The sequence below is a fragment of the Citrus sinensis genome, chromosome 2 (assembly GCF_022201045.2).
Source record: "Citrus sinensis cultivar Valencia sweet orange chromosome 2, DVS_A1.0, whole genome shotgun sequence".
Classification (NCBI taxonomy): domain Eukaryota; kingdom Viridiplantae; phylum Streptophyta; class Magnoliopsida; order Sapindales; family Rutaceae; genus Citrus; species Citrus sinensis.
In genome coordinates, this window is record NC_068557.1 from 23,392,625 (window position 1) to 23,412,572 (window position 19,948).

At 30.6% G+C, this 19,948-nt stretch overlaps 2 protein-coding genes and 1 pseudogene across 2 annotated transcripts; 1 reads left to right on the forward strand and 2 right to left on the reverse strand.

Moving 5' to 3' along the window:
• The first annotated feature begins 543 nt into the window (after nt 1-543).
• Nucleotides 544-2,733, forward strand: LOC102623700 (annexin D5). Its single transcript, XM_052434975.1, has 5 exons — nt 544-619; nt 1,372-1,517; nt 1,623-1,880; nt 1,965-2,162; nt 2,281-2,733. The coding sequence occupies exons 1-5, from the start codon at nt 544-546 to the stop codon at nt 2,572-2,574; spliced, it is 972 nt and encodes a 323-aa protein (XP_052290935.1). The 3' UTR covers nt 2,575-2,733.
• A 6,946-nt stretch (nt 2,734-9,679) lies between these two features.
• On the reverse strand, nt 9,680-11,596 carry LOC102618769 (receptor-like protein kinase 7). Its single transcript, XM_006492236.4, has one exon. It carries the CDS (start codon nt 11,497-11,499, stop codon nt 9,871-9,873), a length of 1,629 nt encoding a protein of 542 aa, XP_006492299.2. The 5' UTR covers nt 11,500-11,596; the 3' UTR covers nt 9,680-9,870.
• A 2,578-nt stretch (nt 11,597-14,174) lies between these two features.
• Nucleotides 14,175-14,732, reverse strand: LOC107174340 (protein NAR1-like; annotated as a pseudogene).
• Between the last annotated feature and the right edge of the window lie 5,216 nt (nt 14,733-19,948).

Genomic DNA, 19,948 nt, shown 5'->3' on the forward strand with positions numbered 1-19,948 from the left:
TCAAAAACTTAATTAATTTAAATCCATAGCAATCAATCAGAAAATGTAGATTCATAAGGAAATTATTTTTAAAAATGTTACTATTTGAATGTAAAAGTTTAATGAGATACTTCCTGACTTGGGGGAAGGATTAATTAACAATAGAAATTTGTTTTAATTATAGATTAAGATTATATTATACATTAATCTGTTGTGTGAATCTTAATTGTATCTGTAGAAGTTCATTTACAATCAATCATATATCAGAACCAATTGGATTTCTAAAAATATATCTGTGTGTGTTGTTACAACTAAAGAACCAATTTAAAATTACTTGTACTGTTTCTTTAGAATTATTTTACTGCTGATGATGATCTGTTTTACTATTTTATATATATTATATGTAATCATAATAACCCATAAAAAATTATAAATATAGAAAATTTTGTGACCACAACATATTTCCTTCTTCTTTAATAACCTGATGCGGCATCTCTTCCTCTAGCTACCTCATTGTGTTTGCTTTCATTCAATTTTTTTTTCCTCCCTTCTTTAATACACAGAATGTCAACCCTAACGATACCGCCGGTTATACCTACAGCCCGAGAGGATGCTAAGAACCTTCACAAAGCTTTCAAAGGTATTCACATTTTCATTTTAAGCTTCAATTTCTCCATTATTATTTATACATAACCAGTTCATTTTTACCGGAGGAATAATTAATAATTCTTGTGAATCTTGGTTCTTTTTTTTCTTTTCTTTTTTTAAATTGTTGTTATGTACTGTTTCTTTTTGTCTGCTTGATTTTCTTTTCTCCCTTTCGCTCGTAGAATCGTGGGATATAAAGAAACGGTTGCATGTAGGTACGTGATTGGCAAAAACAATAGATCCCTTTTTACTTCTCATTTTGCGGAAGTTTGCTTAAAAAAAATATAGCGTTTTCATTTTTTGATAAATTTGGTAAAATATCATCTACCAGTTGATTTATGTTTTGTGTAAACATCAAATCTTGGTTTTATTTATTTTCTTTACTGACATAATTTACTCCCCCCCCAAAAAAAAGTTAAATTGTCAATTATTTGTACTTCTTTTTAATGATTTTTGACTAAATAAATATAAGTTTGATTTGAAGGACAATTGTATAAACAAACACTAAAATATAGACGGAATGGAGATGAAACTTTCTTCTAGCAAGAGTTAACGGTAAAATAGAGTATGTGAGTAATGACATTTTGTCGAATATTTCAACTTTTATATTTGATTACTATTCAATTTCATGTAAAATTATGCATATACGTGAATAGTTTTAGAGTTATAAAGAAGGTGGTGAAGAAAGAAGATTTTAGATAAGAATAAACTGATACTCATAATAAATTCAACTATAATTTTCAGGATTAGGGTGTGACAGTGGTACAATTATCAATATTCTTGCCCATCGAGATTCTCAACAAGTTGAACTCATCACACAAGAATACGACAATAAATATTCAGATGTTCTTAGAAAACGTCTTTCTTCTGAGCTTCATGGTGATTTCAAGGTACTTCAATTGATTACCCAATATGTAACAACATATTGTAAAATTTTTGTTAATTTAATTTCTGCTTGAAAAGTTAATTAATTAAGTGGTTACCTGGTAATTCAGAGAGCGGTTTGTCTGTGGGTACGTGAACCGGCCGCACGAGATGCAAATGTATTGAAGCGTGCATTAAGAGCAACAGTTACGGATTTCAAAGCTGCTACGGATGTAATTTGTTCTCGGACTCCTGCCCAGCTTCGTCAACTCAAACAAGTTTATCTCATCAACTGCGGTGCTCGCCTTGAACACGATATTGAAAGTGCCACTTATGGTGATCACAAAAAGGTACCAAGAATGGAACCGCAAGATCGTAAGCCCCGTTCAGTTGTTCTTAAATTAAAGACCAATATTGTGGGTAATTCAAGTAATTAATTTGATTCTTTCTTTTCTTTTTTTTTCTCTCTCCAGTTACTGCTTGGATATGTTAATACAACACGGTACGAAGGCCCAGAAATTGATAAAATCTTGGTAGAGGACGATGCTAAAGCCATCAACAAAGGCAGGGACAATAGCTTTTTCATTCGCATTTTCACCGAAAGAAGCAAAGCTCATATGTCCGCTCTTATTTCTACTTACAAATCCATGTTTGGAAAACCATTAGAACACGTAAGTACATGATCTCCTAAATCATTCACTAATTCTTCGTATATTATAAATATATATGTATATGATCTGAAAGAATTAATGTTATTAAATGAATTTTGCATGCTGGGGGTGCATGTAGGCAATAAAGAAGGAAACGTCGGGGAATCTAATGTATGGTCTTTTAACGATATTGCGGTTTGTGGAGAATCCGGCAATACACTTTGCAAAGCTGCTGAGAAAGGCAATGAAGGGATTTGGGACAGATGACTCAACATTGATATGGATAATTGTTACGAGGGCTGAGGTTGATATGCGGTACATCAAGGCTGCTTACATAAACAAGTATGGCAAAACTTTGAACGAAGCTGTCCATTCTGAGACTTCCGGCTATTACAGAACCTTTCTGCTTGCTCTTTTAGGCCCTAATTGTTAAATTTAATCAATTCTGACCGGCTGTTTCAACTTTCAACAACAGAATGGTTCAACTTCCTTTAATTCAAGTATATCTCCTCCATACTTGCATGTCTAAGTTTCATGAAATATCACCGCAAGTCATACTATTATCGTGGAGTAGTAAAATGGATGGACCGGCTCGGATCACACCACACAAAATCTGATTTAAAAAAAAAAAAAAAGCTGACATGAAATGGAGTACTCGAACGAGCATAAAAGCCCTGATAATATATTAATTTTAAAAAATAATTTGTGAGTAATAATATTCAAACCACATTATACCCTTAGTAATAGTTCGATCAGAATTTAGAGGTGGGTAAAAACTTATTTAGTCCCTGTATTTTAAGTTTAGTGTCCATTTAGTCTATGTATTTTTAAAAATGTTTCGAAACATCTCTGTTGTTAAAATATTGATACCCCTAACATTACTTTTTATTTCTTTTGGTTTACTTTTAGGTTAACCCGGACATCCGGAACTCGGACCCGGATATTTAATTTTAATATTATTTTTTTAATTAATTTTATTGATTAATCTAAATGTGTTATTGTTTAGAAATGTATTAATTTTTTTATTTTTAGAATTTTAGAAATTAATATTGATTCATTGATCCGGGTTCAAAACCCGGAATTCGGAAACCCGGACCCGGACCCGGGTGAAAAAATCCGGGTTAAAATCCGGGTCCGGGAAAAGAAAATAGTATCCGGGTCCGGATCCGGAAAGGCTAAACCCGGACCCGGACCCAAATTTTGCCATCCCTAGTTTCAAGTCATTTAAAAAAATATAGGGACTAAATGATCACTAATCTTAAAATACAGGGACTAAATGGACTTTTACCCTTTAGAAATGACAAAAATCAAATTGACCCAAACATATTGGACTCAACACGACCAGACCTAAATACAACCCAAGTGCGTGTTAAGAATTTATTAACTTTATGCTGTATTTACTAAACTGGAATCGGAATAGGTAGGAATAAGAATGGGCTAGAATGGGAATAGGGAAGGAGAATCAGAATACGTTGTTTACTTCAACTATAGAAATTGAAATCAGAATGAGATGAATTGCCATAAATGTGTTTACTTTGTCTTGAAATTGAAATCGGAGTAAGTTAGATTGTAACAAATTATTAAAAAGTACTTAATGAATTATTGTCATAATTATTATTTTATATTTTAATTATAGTGATTATTTATTCAAAAATTATTATTATTATCAATAATATATTGATATATCAATTAATTTTAAAAATTATTAATTAATTATAATAATATACTAATAATATAATTATTATAAAATATATTAATTAATAATAATATACGAATTAATTATAATAATTATATTAATGATTGTTGTGATAGTATATTAATTAATAAATTATAATAATAACAAATATTAATTATTTTGATTATTTATTCAAAAAATATAATTATTAATATATTGTTGTTAATAATGTGTTAATATATTAATTAATAGTAATAATTATATTAATTAATAATAATAATAATAATATAGGAATTAATTATAATAGTTATATCAATAATTGTTATAACAGTTAATTAATTATTAATAATAATATACAAATTAATTATAATAATTATATGAATGATTATTATGATAGTATATTTATTAATTAACTATAATAATAAAAACATATTAATTATTATGATTATTTATTCAAAAACTATAATTGTTGATATATTATTGTTAATAATGTGTTAATATATTAATTAATAGTAATAATTATATATTAATTAATAATATATGAATTAATTATAATAATTATTATAATAGTATAGTAATTAATTAATTATAATAATAATATATTAATATTGTGATTATTTATTCAAAAATTACAATTACTAATAATTATTTTTTATAATTTATCAATTTTTTAATTAACTATGATATACTAATTAATTAATTATAATAATATATAAATTAATTATATATTTGGCTTTTTATTTTTGATATTTATATTTTTTATTTTTAAAGAAGGGGCATTTTAGGAATATTTGAATGTCAATGAGGGCAAAATTAAAACTCTAAGGAATGGGAGATTGATTCCCACCTCCCCCATCCCCATGGGAATCAATAATCTCTCATTCCACATTCCTAAATAATGGTGGGCCCCACGATTCTGATTCCGATTCTTACTTCATTTTTGTGACGTAAACACTGTCAATCCTGATTCCGGATTCCAATTCCTAAATTCAGGAAGTAAACGCATCATTAGCTTGTTATTTGAGTCAAATCTTCTAAATTTATTTTATAGCGTTTAGTATTTAGATCCTCCATCTAATAGTCAAACCAAATTTCTAAATGCACATCATAAGATTCTTTTAAGTTAATTGAATATCTTAAGGGTAAATTTTGGATTATCCCTTCGTGAATTAAATATCTTCAAATCGTCTCTCTTATTTTTGAAAATCTCAAATTATTCTTACATTTGGTCAAAAGATATGGGAAAAATGGGAGTGAGTTGATGTGTGTTTGTGTGTGTGAGTGTGTTTTTTTTTTTCGTCCTCTTAACAAAGATGAAAGATAAATTAAGGGACTTTCTGTTCCAATGATTTTATTTGAAAGTTGAAATTGAAGCAAGCATCTAAAATTTTGATTTTGAAAGCTCTAAAGATTAGATATTAAGTTTCATAATCATTAATCTTTAATGATATTGTCCTTTTCAAAAGAGCTCAAAATTTTATTTCAAATTTCATCTCAAATAATGTGGTATATAATGTGTCATTCATTAAGTGGTTGATGATTTTTTTTCTAAAATCTAAGTGGACGAATAGATCAGTCACATTATCCTTAAATGATTAATATAGATTAATTAAATAATATTATAAAAAACTATTTGCTTAAAGGTTGGGACGGGGATAAGAAATCACGTCTCACCCTATAAATACCAACCTTTAAGTATTTGAAGTCTGAAATTCTTATTAATTTCAATCTTTTTAATTTTTTTTTTTGTAATTTATGTTTGATTTTTGGATGTTTACATTTGAATAGAAAAAAGTAAATTTTTGTGACTTTATCTTAGTGGGAAGTAAATCTTATATCTCAAAAATATTTCTATTAAATATATTTTTTCCTAACCTCTAAAACATAATCCCTTTATTTGTATTGACTTATAAGAAGATAAATGTCAGATAATCATGTTTAAGTTATTTTTTATTTATAAAAATAAATAAGATACTACTTATATTTAAATATTAAAAATAGAAAAACAAATATATCATTTAAACATTTATATTTAGACGCAATCAAATTTCAACCAAATTCAGACATATTCACATTAAAAAAAATGCCAACAAAATAATTAGCCTAAATTGAGGGCGTAAGTAAGTTTTACAACATAGAAAAACAAATTCATACACGATTGTAATTGCAATTGTTAGCTAGGGTTTACAAAAAGCCTTGGCTCCAAATCCATGACCCTACTACCTTATCTCTTCTTTCCTTGTTCTCCTCTGTCGTCAAGCTTAATTTGATCTCCCTTGGGTAGCCATTTAGTTTGCTACCTATCCAACTTGATGTCCTACATATGGGGTTTTTTTGGGCACTTAAATGAGAAGAATCTTCTTGCGAACAATGTGGGCATGTGGCCAAGAAAATTATCTGATGACAGCTTAGAATTGACCCACCAAAAAGAAAAAGAAAAAGAAAAAAAATCGATATCGGATATTTTGATCACGATCTTTTAGCTATTTCTTGCTTCCCCCCCCCCCCCCCCCCCCCGCTCCATATGATCCTGATCAGATATATATCTTCTTGATACCACAACGCTCCTTTAATGTTTCTCTTATCATTGCAAGATGGAGATTATTAGATAATAGAAGAACAATTACAAAATCACGCGTGAAATTTTTTAGGGACTCGCTTGAATCAGTTTATTCAAATCTGTGGATTTCCTAGTACCCAACGGCTCTCAATGCTGACCATTTCTGTGGTCTTTTAGATCACAAGAGTGGCATTCGGCAAAGTTTATATATTGAGTAATGATACAGCCACAAACTCTTGTACAAACTTATTTTGTACAAACTGATGTGGCATGATAAGATTGGTTGAATTAAATATCACTTAGCCCACATGATTTATTTTTATTAATTTATATTTTCATTCAACCAATGAATTAATGCCACGTCAGTTTGTACAAAATAAGTTTGTACAAGAGTTTGTGGCTGTATCATTACTCTTATATATTAGTTAGGTTATTTCTATATGTAAGAGAAATTTTGAATGGTAGTTGTAATCAATTTCTTTATCCCCATCTAAACAGAAAAACAGGCATTTTTTTTTCCCAGTGAAATGGCCAGCAAATAGGAATTTTTTTGTCGTGAAAATATATAAATAGAGAGTCTCATTAAGTAATAATGGATCTCTAAAGGAAAAACTAAAAAACAAGAAAAATACAGACTCTAATTTATTACTTTTAATAAAATAAGAGAACCCTCATTAGAACTCTATATATATGTGTGTGTGTGTGTGTGTAAAATAAGGATCTTCAATAATATCAAGATAAGAATTAAATGAAATTGATATTCGTAATTAAGCATAGCATATAAGGTCGAATCATGACAATAGCGGAATTGGAAATATGGAAGAATCCCCAGCTATTGCATAGGATTATTTTCTTTTGAGCCACGTTGAAAACAAACAACCGTAAAAGTTTTATTTTCCGCCACCGTTTATGTTTTTGTTCCAATTTTACAAAGTTCAATTTATGATATCTATATATGTATATCCCTCATCTAATCATTTAAGAGTAAATACGTACCTACTAAATTTTAACAATAACATTCTAGGGCAATGAAAATTTGATTTGAAGTAAATATAATGAAAATTTGATTTCTCAACCAAAAAAATAAATAAATAAATATTTGATTTGAAGTAAATATAATGAAAATTTTCAAAATAAAACCAAAATTGTTATCATAACATGTTTGTCGTTATTAAAATATGCTGTGGGTGTTTGTAATTATATATAAAAATATGATGATTGAATATCAAAATTTGTGAATCATGAATTCGAGCAACAATAGGAGGAAATGTTGATATTTAACTAATAAGATTTCTCATTCTCATAAAAACATTGTAACCAAAAAAAAATTAATTTATTTTTATTATATTCTCCAGAGTTGTCCCTCTCAAAGTTTGGTCGCTTGTAAAAAAAAAACCTAATATTTAGAGCGAATTATGACCTTAACAAAAAGATTAACCAAAAAAAGTCCAAACAAAACTTAGAATTCTAAATTCAAAACATATACCTGAAAAGAAAAATAATAATAATAATAATAATAATCCTGCAGGTTATGGGCTTCAGCTCCGTCTATGGGTGTTGACCCACCACCTGCCAAACGGGAGAACAAATAAATTATAAACGAATAAAAATATTCACATGCCGTTATATTTTATTTATCTTTTGACAAGTCACTAAGGAATGGGTAAACTTGGTTGTTTACTTTAGTAAGCTACTATTTGCACCCGTTAATTCTTCTTGTAATACCCATTTTATCCTCATAATTACACTTAAGGACTCGTATTTAATTAGAATTAAACTTATCCACGATTTCTCTTTTCAATTTTTCACATATCCACCACCGCTCGTTAATTCCTTAGATATATCAATAATACTGCTTTTAAACTGAAATATAAGTAATTTTTATTAATTCTTTGAATATACTAACACCACTTACATGATTTAAATTGAGTAATTAAGGAATCTCTTTCTCATAATTGATCTCATCTCTTGGGTATATATTTTGTCCAGAATGTTAAGACTTTTCAATACATCACTGATGCTAGACAACGTGATGTATGTTCTTCAATTAACTAATCTCAAATTTTTAATCATCCAGATACCAAGTGATGATTGCTTGGTCAAATACAAATTGAGTCATCAATTAATTTACCTAAATTAACAAATTTATTACATATCTTTCTCTAGAAGCAAACGTGGAAAATTAATTTTGTGAGCGACAAGTCAACACCTAATGCATCTCCTCCTTACTAGTTTATTGACATTTTACTTTTTAATTAATTTTGTTCTAGAATATCTAGTGCCTAAAGGTCCGTTTGGTATTGTTTCTGAATTTGTATTTTCTAAGAATAAAAATAAAAATAAAAATGGTGTTTTGCAGTTTCTGTATTTTGAATTTAAGTAAGCGTTTGGTATCATTTTATGTATCATATATTTTCAAACTAAAAACAGTAATATGCGTTTGGTAGATATAATTGAAAATGATAAAAACAGATAATATGCGTTCGGTAATACCTTTTTCAAAAACAGTTTTTACTAAGCATTTTAAGTTATAATTATAGTTAGAAAATAATTGTGACAATATTACATACACAAATATACCATAATAATCTAAGCAAAATTATTATAAAAAATTAAATGATGATAAAGTTTTGTAATTACCATTAATTAAAAAAAGTTTTACATTGTCATTGTTTTTACACTATAATTAAGATATATATTACAACACATGATTTAAACAAAATAATTATAAAAAATTATATGGTACACATTATGCATTATGTGTAATCGTGCCTCATAGAAGCTGCAATCCCATCTCTTATAGCATTCATCTCTGCGACATTCATTGGTAACCAAATCTTGCTATCCTCACCATCAACATCATATGGATCCATATCTTGTTACTAGAAAATTAGAAAAAATAACATATATCAAATATTAATGAAATTAAAGAAACTACTTCTAAACATACATAGCTCAAACTTTTGAAATTAATCAAATTCAACATAGCATGAAAGCCATTTTACCAATATGTCATAGATTAAAAATTCAACAGTCCAAAATAAAAAATATTCCAATACAACTTCACCAATTCAAATTAATGGCATAAAGTATTTCATGGCATAAACAAAAACAGATATATGTATTCTTCATCCTTAAAACACAAATACAATGCTATTCGGCAATCATCATTTTCCCCAAATATATTTATCTGAAATTACAATTTCCAGCTTGCATTTCGATTCAATGACGGAGAGAAAATATTAAAACTCATAATGACCAAGCACACAAAGCAACAGCATAGCAACAATTAAAGCAACAGCATAAGACAAATCCCCCGATTCCAGTTCATCGCTCCCTTTTTTTTCATTCCACAAACAAAATCAAAGTGTACCAAAAATATATTTACACGGTTTTGCTTTCAAATCAACACACTTACTCATAATCTAAAATAATGACTCAAAATTATTAAAACTCATAATTACAAAGCACACGAAGCAACAACATAACAACAATTAAAAGAGTTCTGCAACTTGACCAGAAAGCTTATTTTCTGATAAAATCAAAGAGTTCAGAGTCGGCAGCAAGCCGAAAGACGATGGAATTTGGCCTGAAAGTAAGTTATGAGCCATGTTTAGGTCACTGAGAGAATCACATGAGCCCATTGACTCTGGTATTGAGCCAGACAACATGTTGTTCTGCAACTTGAGACTGCTCAATTGCTTCAGTTCACCAATTGATGCTGGAATTTTGCCAGAGAACTGATTGTTATTCAGCTCAATAGCAACCAATGATGTAGCCTTGGAAATCTCTTCAGGTAATTCACCTGATAACCGATTGTATCCAGCAAACAACTGCGCAAGAGACTTGGCGTTTTCAATATCCTGAGTAATAGACCCTTCAATCTGATTCAACGCGAGGTCTATAATAGTTAACTTGGGCAACCCCCATATTCCAGCCGGAACGGTCCCCTTTAGCGAGTTGTTACTAACTCTGAATCGCTCTAAAGTCAAGCAATTCGAATAACTCGCCGGAATTTCACCTGTGAAATTGTTCTGTAACATGAGCAGAATCTTCATGGTACCTCTCTTGCACATATCCGGTGGAATTGGCCCGGTGAACAAATTCTCCGAAACATCAATGAAATCAAAATCAGCCCACGAACCAAGTTCCTGAGGTAGAGCACCTGTCAACTTGTTGGTGAACAAAGAAAGATTCACCAACTTTTTAAACTTCCCCAACTCAGCCGGTACTTCGCCAGAAAACTGATTCTCAAACAGCTGCAGAGTCACCAAATTCGTCAAAAACCTCACTTCAGATAAATCACCTTGAAGAAAGTTGGCCGAGGCATCAAAATTTGCAAGATTGGTTAAGTTTCTCAATCCAACAGGAAGCTTTCCTGACAACTGATTATTGTAGAGCTTGAGCTGCCATAACTTTACAAGGTTACCAATTTCTGATGGTATTTCCCCAGAGATATTGTTATCAGAGAGCTCCAGGTTGATAAGCTCCGTTAAGTTGCCAATTTCAACAGGAATTCGACCTTCAATGGAGCAGTTTGCTAAATAGAGCCAACTCAGCTTGTTCAGCTTCACGACTTGGTTGGGAAACGGGGTGGGATCAAAAGGGTTATCGCCAACGCTCAGCGAAACAAGATTGGTCATGTTTCCAAGTGACGTCCATGGAAACACGCCGGAGAATCCGCTGAGGTTGAGATACAAGTGCTGTAATTCGCTGAGAGAGGATATGTCTGGAAACGATCCACTGAAAAAGTTGTTGCCAAGATCCAAGTACTGTAGCTTGACACAGTTGTTCAAGTCCTTTGAGATTGTACCGTACAAAGAATTGAAGCCAAGTGAGAGCTTGTTCAATGCCTGAAGCTGACATATTGAATCAAAAGGAGCGGTTCCTGTCAGATTTCGATCGGAAAGCTCGATTTCTTGAACAGAAGAACGGTTTGAGTTGCAAGTGATTCCTGTGAAGTTACACAAGTGATTATTTGATACCCAGGAAGAGAATATATTGGATTTCGAATCTTTGAGGGAGGTTTTGAGATTTAGTAGAATCTGAAGCTCATCTGAATTGATGCAGGTGAAGAAGGAGAGACAAAGGAGGAGACACAGAGAAATCTTAGAGGTTGACATTTGCACTGGCCAACGAAAGAGATGATACCAATTTTAGAGAAGAGCCATTCTGAAAACAGGTGAAGAGATAAAGTCACTTATACTTACAGTTACGGCTAGCAAACTCTACAAGAAGCTTTACATGAAGAGTAATAATTATTAACGTGTCCTAAAAATTAACAAGTAAGATTACATATCAATCTCGAAATGCATTAAATTACTCTTAAGGTAAAATCTTAAATTAATGGATTTTGTACTAAGTCAAACGTTAATCTCACGGGATATTTATTAATAATATCTTGGTAGAATAAAAAAAATTATTAGGGGTGTCGGATTTACAACCTGATGGGATTTTAAAAAAGAAAAAAAAAAGAAAATGTACTTAAACAGCACTTCTTAAAACGATTTTGAATTTAAAAATAATATGATGTTTTTCTTATCCTCCTTTTTTTAATTTTTTATATTTTTGGTTCAATATTAAATAAACCTACAGGTGCCACTATTTGCTTAAAGTTGGGTAGAGGCAGCCCCGGAGAACAGGCCATTGACCTGCAAGAATAAAATGAAAAACAAGAAACTTCAAAGACAAAACGGCGTCCTTCTAGAAGGAAAGAACAAAAAAAATTATTTTTGTTGACAACATCATCAATCACTTCTAAACTGTTAAAAATCATTTTATATTCCATAACCCCGTGCATATCAACTCAATCAGTCGATAGAAAACTGTAAAAGTGGCAATTATTATATTTATAACCCATGTTGTTTTGTCGTGGAATTTAAAGAATTAAAAATTTATTAAAAATTATAAATTCTGAAACAAAACAATATGAGTTATAAATATAATAATTGTTATTTTTAAATTATAGTATACAAATATTTAATAAATATTAATTATTATAATTTAAAAATTAAATTAAATTAATTTTATATTTATATGATAAAAAATAAATTATATTTTTATTGATTTTATTAAAAATATTATTAAAAATTTATATTTACTACGTTGTCCTAATTTTTACAAATCACCAAAGCAATATTTTGTCGGGTCCAGCTACCTTGCGTCATGGGTTTGGTACCCCAGTTATTTGTCTCTTAGCGAATGAATCCTTAGATTGTTAACAAAGGTAGTTAATGGCTGAGATTTAACGGTTGGAAAATGGGTAACCGGCTGAAGCTGTAATACCAGTAAAACGAAAACAAAAAAGATAATTCAATCCAATTTCGCAGAGCTCTCTCTCTCTCTCTCTCTCTCTCTTCGTGAATACTCTTGTATTTCATCCACAATTGACTGTCACAGTTCTTCAAGCAAAATCAACTATTGCATTGAGAGAGAAAGCTGCTACTGCTGCTGCGTTGAGAGAGAAAGCTACTGCTGCATCTCGGCTCTGTGTGCTATTGCGATTGCGTCTCTGCTCTGTTGTTGTTGTAATTGAGAATCGATGGCTGCTGCTGCTGCCGCTTCGTCTCTGCTCTGATTCAGCTAGTGGTGGTGCTGCTACGTCTCTGCTTTGATTCGCCTAGTGATGGTGGTGGTGCTGCTGCTGCATCTATGTAAGGCGCCAACTTGAGTTCTGAGTTTGCAGAAGTGGGCGGCTTGCTTTGCTAATTTGGGGCTAGGGTTTTTCCTTTTCCCATCCCTTGACTTAATGATTTTTAAAAAATAAAAATAAAACCCGCACGACATGACGGGTTCAGTTCCGATTTGGATCAAATTAAGTCCGGTTCGTTATTGTGAAATCATAATAAACAAATAAATAGGGGCTGAAAAATCTGGTCGGAATTTCATTTTGTATTAATTAATTGACTTTTTGAATTGCTTTCCAATAAAATTAAGCTATGTTCAAGTGTTTGTATTTTGGTAAATTGTGCTGCATCTATTTTGTTCATGTGATTGTTAATTTATTTTGTTTTTCTAGGTTTTGTTGGTATGATTGTTAATTTATTTTGTTTTTCTGAGTTTTGTTTATATGATTGTTAATTGATTTTGTTTGTTCTTTTCTTTTGTAATTTCATTTTCCGTTGGGGTAAATTCAAGAATTATGATTTATGAGTCTAAATTGTTTTGAATGTATGATATGCGAGGGTTCTGCCTACAATTACTTTGGCTAGTTTGTCAACTGCAGGCTCTGTGGAGGGTAAGGTAAAATAGTTTATGAATAAATTGAAGAATTGGTGATATAGGTGGTTACGGCTGAAATTGTAGAAGAGTTTTCTTCAATTTCTACCCAGTAAATGTGATATTTACAATCCCAGCAGATGAGAGAGTAAGCTTTGCTATTCAATACATGTTTCATTAATTCACTTGGGTATTGAAACCCCGAAGCTTTTTTTTTTTTTTTTTGAGCAAAGGGAATCTTATTCGGACTGTTCAACTAAGAAAAAAATAATACAAGGAAATGAAATTAAGTGCCATGAGGCATCAGTGCCTACCTCAATGCTTTCTTCTATATGTAACATTTCTAATACATAGTATGTACATGAGTGAAAACCTTTGAAGTAAATAAATATATGTTTACTCTATCAAAATTGGACTTCCCTGCAAATGCAATCCCATGATTGACAAAAAATGGCCAGCATCGCTGTGGTGCCATGTCTGAAATTTGCTAAAACAACCCGAAGACGGCATGGGGCACAAGAAGAGAGTTCTTAAGTTCCAAAATTGTCTACGATCTCAAGTGTTGGGATGGTGAATGCTTTCACCAATTATGCAACTGAGCGGTGATACTTTTCACCACAGGATAATATTTTGTGTGCACGTGCTTTTTAGCTTTCTCTGAACCAGGTTGCTCAAGCCACTCATCATACAAGCTTTTCACCAGAGGATTTTTGAAAGGATCAGCTACCATTACATTTTCCAAATAGATGGTTTCCAGTGTCTTAATCGACTCCTTCGGTGATTGTCCTGGCTTAGGCTTGACATGACCTCCACCATTCATGCAACCTGAAGGGCATGCCATGACCTCTACAAAGTGATAATCACATTTTCGCATTTTCACTCTCCTAACAATGTTTTGCAGGTTCTGGAAGCCATAACATAGGGCAAATTTCAACAACGTTTTTCCCTCCACTTCCAGAGCCACCTCTCAGAAATCAGAGTTTCTGATGGTTTTAAATTCTAGATGACCTTCAATAACTTTTCCAAATAGTGTTTTGGCAGCATGTCTGAATACTGTTTCTGCATAACCACCAGAACTTCCAGCGACCCCATAAAGATGTCCTTCATCATCAACATTGGTCAAGATAATGCCCCATAATATAGAATATCCAACAATAAAACATGCATGAAAATAAATGCAAGTAAATCGAGATTATGAAAATCATTCACCCACAAAATGAGAGTGCCACAATGAATACCCAAAGCAGGCCACCAACAAAATTTAAAACAAAAGTAATTTGTGTAAAATATTAATGGAGCCAAGCAAAGAAAACACAAGAAATAAGAGTATTGTTATTTTACCTGTAGCACTAGGGTGCCAACTCTAACATCTCCAACTAAAACAATAATACATTTATTGGTGGAAAAGGTAGAACGTTCAAGACCTTCGTAGCTAGTTTCAATGGCAAAGGGGAACGCTTGCAACCTCAACTCCATACATCAGTTTGTTATTTGTTTAAACACATAAGTTGTAAAAATATTTTCAACTTACTACATGTGTTTTTTTACTAAGCAGTTGTTCCCCTCTAGGTGACTGGACATAAACTCTATTTAATTTTTTACATATTTTATATTTTGAAATTTTGATTTATTGTAGACAAACAAGGGAGTTTGACACAATAAATTCTTCATTCTTAATATAAGGTATGACAAAATGATATTTTCATTTATTGTAGACAAATTAAATTTTGGCACAATAAATACTTAATCCATCATAAAATTAAAAGGAAAATAATGATAATTTATATAATTAATCTTTTCGGCAATAAATCTAAATAAAAAATGGTGAAAAGAATTTATTAAATTTTATTTACTACTAAGGGTGGATCCATAACCCTAACCATTTTTAGCAAAAGTAAAATAAACAAATAAATCTTTTTTTGTGTATCGACCTTGAAGTCACTGAATTATAATATAACAAGACACTCTTATACTTGAGAGTTAAAAATTACTTTTAAGTTGTGTCGCCTAGAAGACTCTCTGTGTGTTATTATATTAGGAGAATTATATGCTTTCTACTTAATAAATTAAGATTTACAATAAAACATATTGACTAAAAGGGATGCATATATCCAACACAATTTCTTTAAACTCTTATACGAAACAAATAAGGGCTACTAAATAACATGTCAGATAATTTTATTACTTCTTTAAATATTACAATTTAATTCAGGCTTCTTCTGTAACAAACTATACAACTCATACTTTCTATTACTTACAACAAATAAAATAGAGTGTCGAATATATTTTTCTCTTTCTTTTTTATTGTTTTAACTTATCCTTAATCTCAATTAAGCCGCTATTTCTTGGTTGTTGATTTACTATTTTTAAATTTATTGTTGTTATTATTACGCAAATTATCATCACGCAAATTAACATGTACCAATTTTTCCATTTTCCAATTGCATATATATTTACTAAATGCTTCGGTACCAATGTCAAGCATCTCCTCATACTGTCGTCATCTTATTTCTTCAAATTAATTAAATCTAACATGTAATTTCATTCCTATAAATTTACTTTAATCTCATCGCATACATTACATTATTTTTTATTTTAATAAATAATTTCTGCTATAATTATCCTATTACTTAATTTTGAAATTGTCAACAATGAATATTAGCCTACATTAATAGATTATGGGACATTCTCCTATCAAATTATTGTTTTCTAAGGAACTATCTTTTATGCCTTCTAACATAACCCTTTTATCTTCCCTGATGAACATAAGATTCGAAAGTCCTGTAACATATTTAGGTACGAGGCAGGAATTTCACCTTCTAATTTGAAAAGGAAACTGTATTATTCTTACTTTAAATAACCCTTCATACCTTATTGATGGGTAGAGAGACATTTTGCATCCTGTGCGTTACAATTTTCTTATTGATGCCGACATTCGTGTGATTCACATCTCGGTGTCCGATTGATATTGTTTATCGCCTCCGGCCGTGGGGGGGGGGGGGTGCATATGTCACTATACAACATAATTAGGCCTTCATTCTTCTCATCCACCGCCAATATCGTTCATCTTTGTTCTTTACCACATGTTCTTGTTCATTTAATTTGGATATGTTGGTCCACATCCCCCTGCACACGAAGGTTCACTTTTACGGGTATTCACGTCTCAGATTTTGCGGATTGCACATCAATCCATATATGATCCACAATTTTACGGATTTTAATGTGTTCAATCAAATCAAATCCACTGATTACTTAAACTGAATCGAATTCCAATTCATATTTTTACGGATTGGATGCAAATTAGACCCAATCCATATGTACTCCATCGTTTGGCGGATTGATTTGTAGATGCAATTTTTTTTCCATCCAATCTACGCAGTATTTATATAAACAAATATCTCATTCATATTGTTTTTTTTTCAATTAAATTTTCTAATGTAAAATTAACTTTACTACCAGTTAAAATCATAATTGAACAACATATTAATTAATATTAAGCTACAATAATACATTCATAATTCCCAATTTTAACACACCGATATACAAATTTTCATTTGTTTTGATCAGTACATCAAATGTAACTAAAATTATCAATTTCTAAGTTCAAACTTCAGAGTTTCGGTGTAACGGCAAAAAATTATGAAACTCAAGAAGCTTCAAAACAAAGTTAGCAATTACATTTAATTACTTTAACTGGTGAAGTGAAATAGTTATGCCTTGTGCATGCCGTCGGGGATAGCTTCGGTGTTATATGCCAAAATTTTTTGTTTAGCTTATGTTTTTTGTTTTGCTTTTTATTTCTTAATGTTTGCAAAGCTATATTTACGTATTTTTTTATTTTTTTTCAAATTGTTATCAAATTAGATATAATCTTGTGTTAATTTAACTATATCTAAATTTTACATTTTTTTGTACTGCTCACTACCATTGCTATATTTTTCAGTTTTATATTTTTAATTCAATATATACTATTTCTCCTGATTTCACGAATTTTTCCAAATTTACAGACTTAAATCCTTTTCCAATCCATCTAATACGGAATTTTTTAATTATGCTAATTTATTAGGGTCTTATTCTGTAACAAACTATAAAACTCATAGTTTCTATACTTACAACAAACAATTGAGACTGTCACAAAAAATAGTTAAAATAGAGTGTCGAAGATATTTTTCTCTTTCTTTTTTCCTCTTTTAATTGATCAGTCATCTCAAAAAAGCCTCCATTTATTGGTTGATGATTTACTATTTTTAAAATTATTATTATTACACAAATTATCTCCGTCGTCGTCGTCATAATTATAATATTAACCATTACTAGTTTTATTATTATTATTGTTGTTGTTCAAATTTGGAAATGGCATGGCCTATTATTTAAACTCTAAGGATAAAATTAAAATTACATATTATTCAGGTTAAACGGAATTTTCCCTTTTTTCCCCACCAATTACTTTTGCAATGCATTGCCTGATCATTTTTTTTATTTTTTATTTATTATTATTATTATTACACGCTACATAATTTTTCTTCACATTTTTTTTATATGGTTTTCATTTACTCAACTCATACGCAAATTTCCCACAAAATCGAATTATACACTAACTCAACTGTAAATTCATGCCAGGCTACTTTTAAAATTACAGTTGATATTTCGCATTTTTTTTCCCACCAAGCACGCAATTCATTACCTTAAATCCACTTCCAAATGTTTTCGTCACTATTTTCGAAATTTTCAAATCATTCTAACCCCAATCCATACTTGCACGCTTCCAACTTCTGGCTTTTAACCAATACTTGCATGCACTTTTTTTAATTATTTTACATGCGTTACTGTTACAACTTCCAACCACTACAGGCGTTTTTTTGGTCAAAAAGTTGATTCCCTGCAGTGTTACCGGCCCATTACCTTTATCTCAGGTTACTCTCTTGCGTCTGTGTGTCTCTTCTGCAGCCACGAGATGAAATCTAACGGTCACCATACTACAAGACAAACGACTTGGGTACGAAACCCATGACGCAAAGTAGCTGCGTCCTATTTTGCCCCCGCATCCACCTCTGCACATTTTATAAATCATTGTTGCAGTAAAACACATTGTGGGGCTGAGCATTAATTATTCAACTACCCACGCTACTTTCGAGTCAAAGACTAGGTATTGAACTGAAATGTCAGGTCTCGTGGATGGCTAAACCCTATAAAGCTAGAGGGCCACAACTTATCTCCTGCAACTGGACTACTTTAAAAGTCCCCAAGACGACAAAGAAGAAAAGTCTCCGATGAGTAAAGTGTGATGCGAAAAATGACACATCGCATCTGAATGCAATAAAAAAAATGAGGTGGAAAAATTGTCCCCCATATAAGTTCGAATTCTTACATGATTCTATCGATCAGTTTTTGGTTTTTTTTTGTTTTTTGAAAAGTCTAAGTGGGATTTTGTTGGTCCAAATCCAACAGTTTTTATAGATTGGATCCGGTAATTTCTGAACCCATTCAACTCATTCTTAGATTAAAATCTCATTCAATTAGAGCGATGATATTTGATCTTTTTTTCTTTTTCATCTCATCAATCACCATTAATCAATGTTCACTTTGTCCTAGTAAAAAAATAACTTAAGAAGATATATAAAATAACTTAAGAAGATATATAATTTTTAAGTACGCCCAAATGATAAGTAAATCAATTTTTAATAATCAATTCATATTATATTCCTGTTAATTAATTGATGTATTTTAAGCTACTAAAATTTAATTACTAGCATAATAAAATAAATGAATGTTTCAAAAGATTTATAATTAATTATTATTCATAGTTACATATTATTGGATTTCAATAAAAAGAGGAAGAGACATTAAAATTAAACTTAGGCTCTAGTGGCATTATTGAGGGAAGATGAAAGAACCTCTCTTCCTATGTTAATTAATTGATGTATTTTAAGCAACTAAAGTTTAATTGCTAGCATAAAAAATAAATGAATGTTTCAAAAGACTTATAATTAATTGTTATTAATGGTTATATATTGTTGGATTTAAATAGAAAGATGAAGAAATAATGATGCCACAAATCTTAAATATTTAATGTTTATAGAGTTTGAAGAATCCAAAAGGCACTAAACAAAAGATTGAATAATTAAATATGGGATTATGACATTAAAATTGGGCTCTAATGGCATTGTTGATGGAAGATGAAGGAACCTTCCTTCCTATATTAATTAATTGATGTATTTTAAGCCATTAAAATTTAATTGTTGGCATAATAAAACAAATAAATGTTATATGCCAACAAATAAATGTTTCAAGACTTATAATTAATTATTATTAATGGTTACATATTGTTAAATTTAAATAGAAAGAGGAAAAGAC

Coding starts and splice junctions, on each gene's coding strand:
- LOC102618769 (XM_006492236.4), bottom strand. CDS start 11,499: ATGTCAACCTCTAAGATTTCTCTGTGTCTCCTCCTTTGTCTCTCCTTC.
- LOC102623700 (XM_052434975.1), top strand. CDS start 544: ATGTCAACCCTAACGATACCGCCGGTTATACCTACAGCCCGAGAGGAT. Junction 620..1,371: donor CCTTCACAAAGCTTTCAAAG/GTATTCACATTT, acceptor TATAATTTTCAG/GATTAGGGTGTGACAGTGGT. Junction 1,881..1,964: donor AAGATCGTAAGCCCCGTTCA/GTTGTTCTTAAA, acceptor TTCTCTCTCCAG/TTACTGCTTGGATATGTTAA.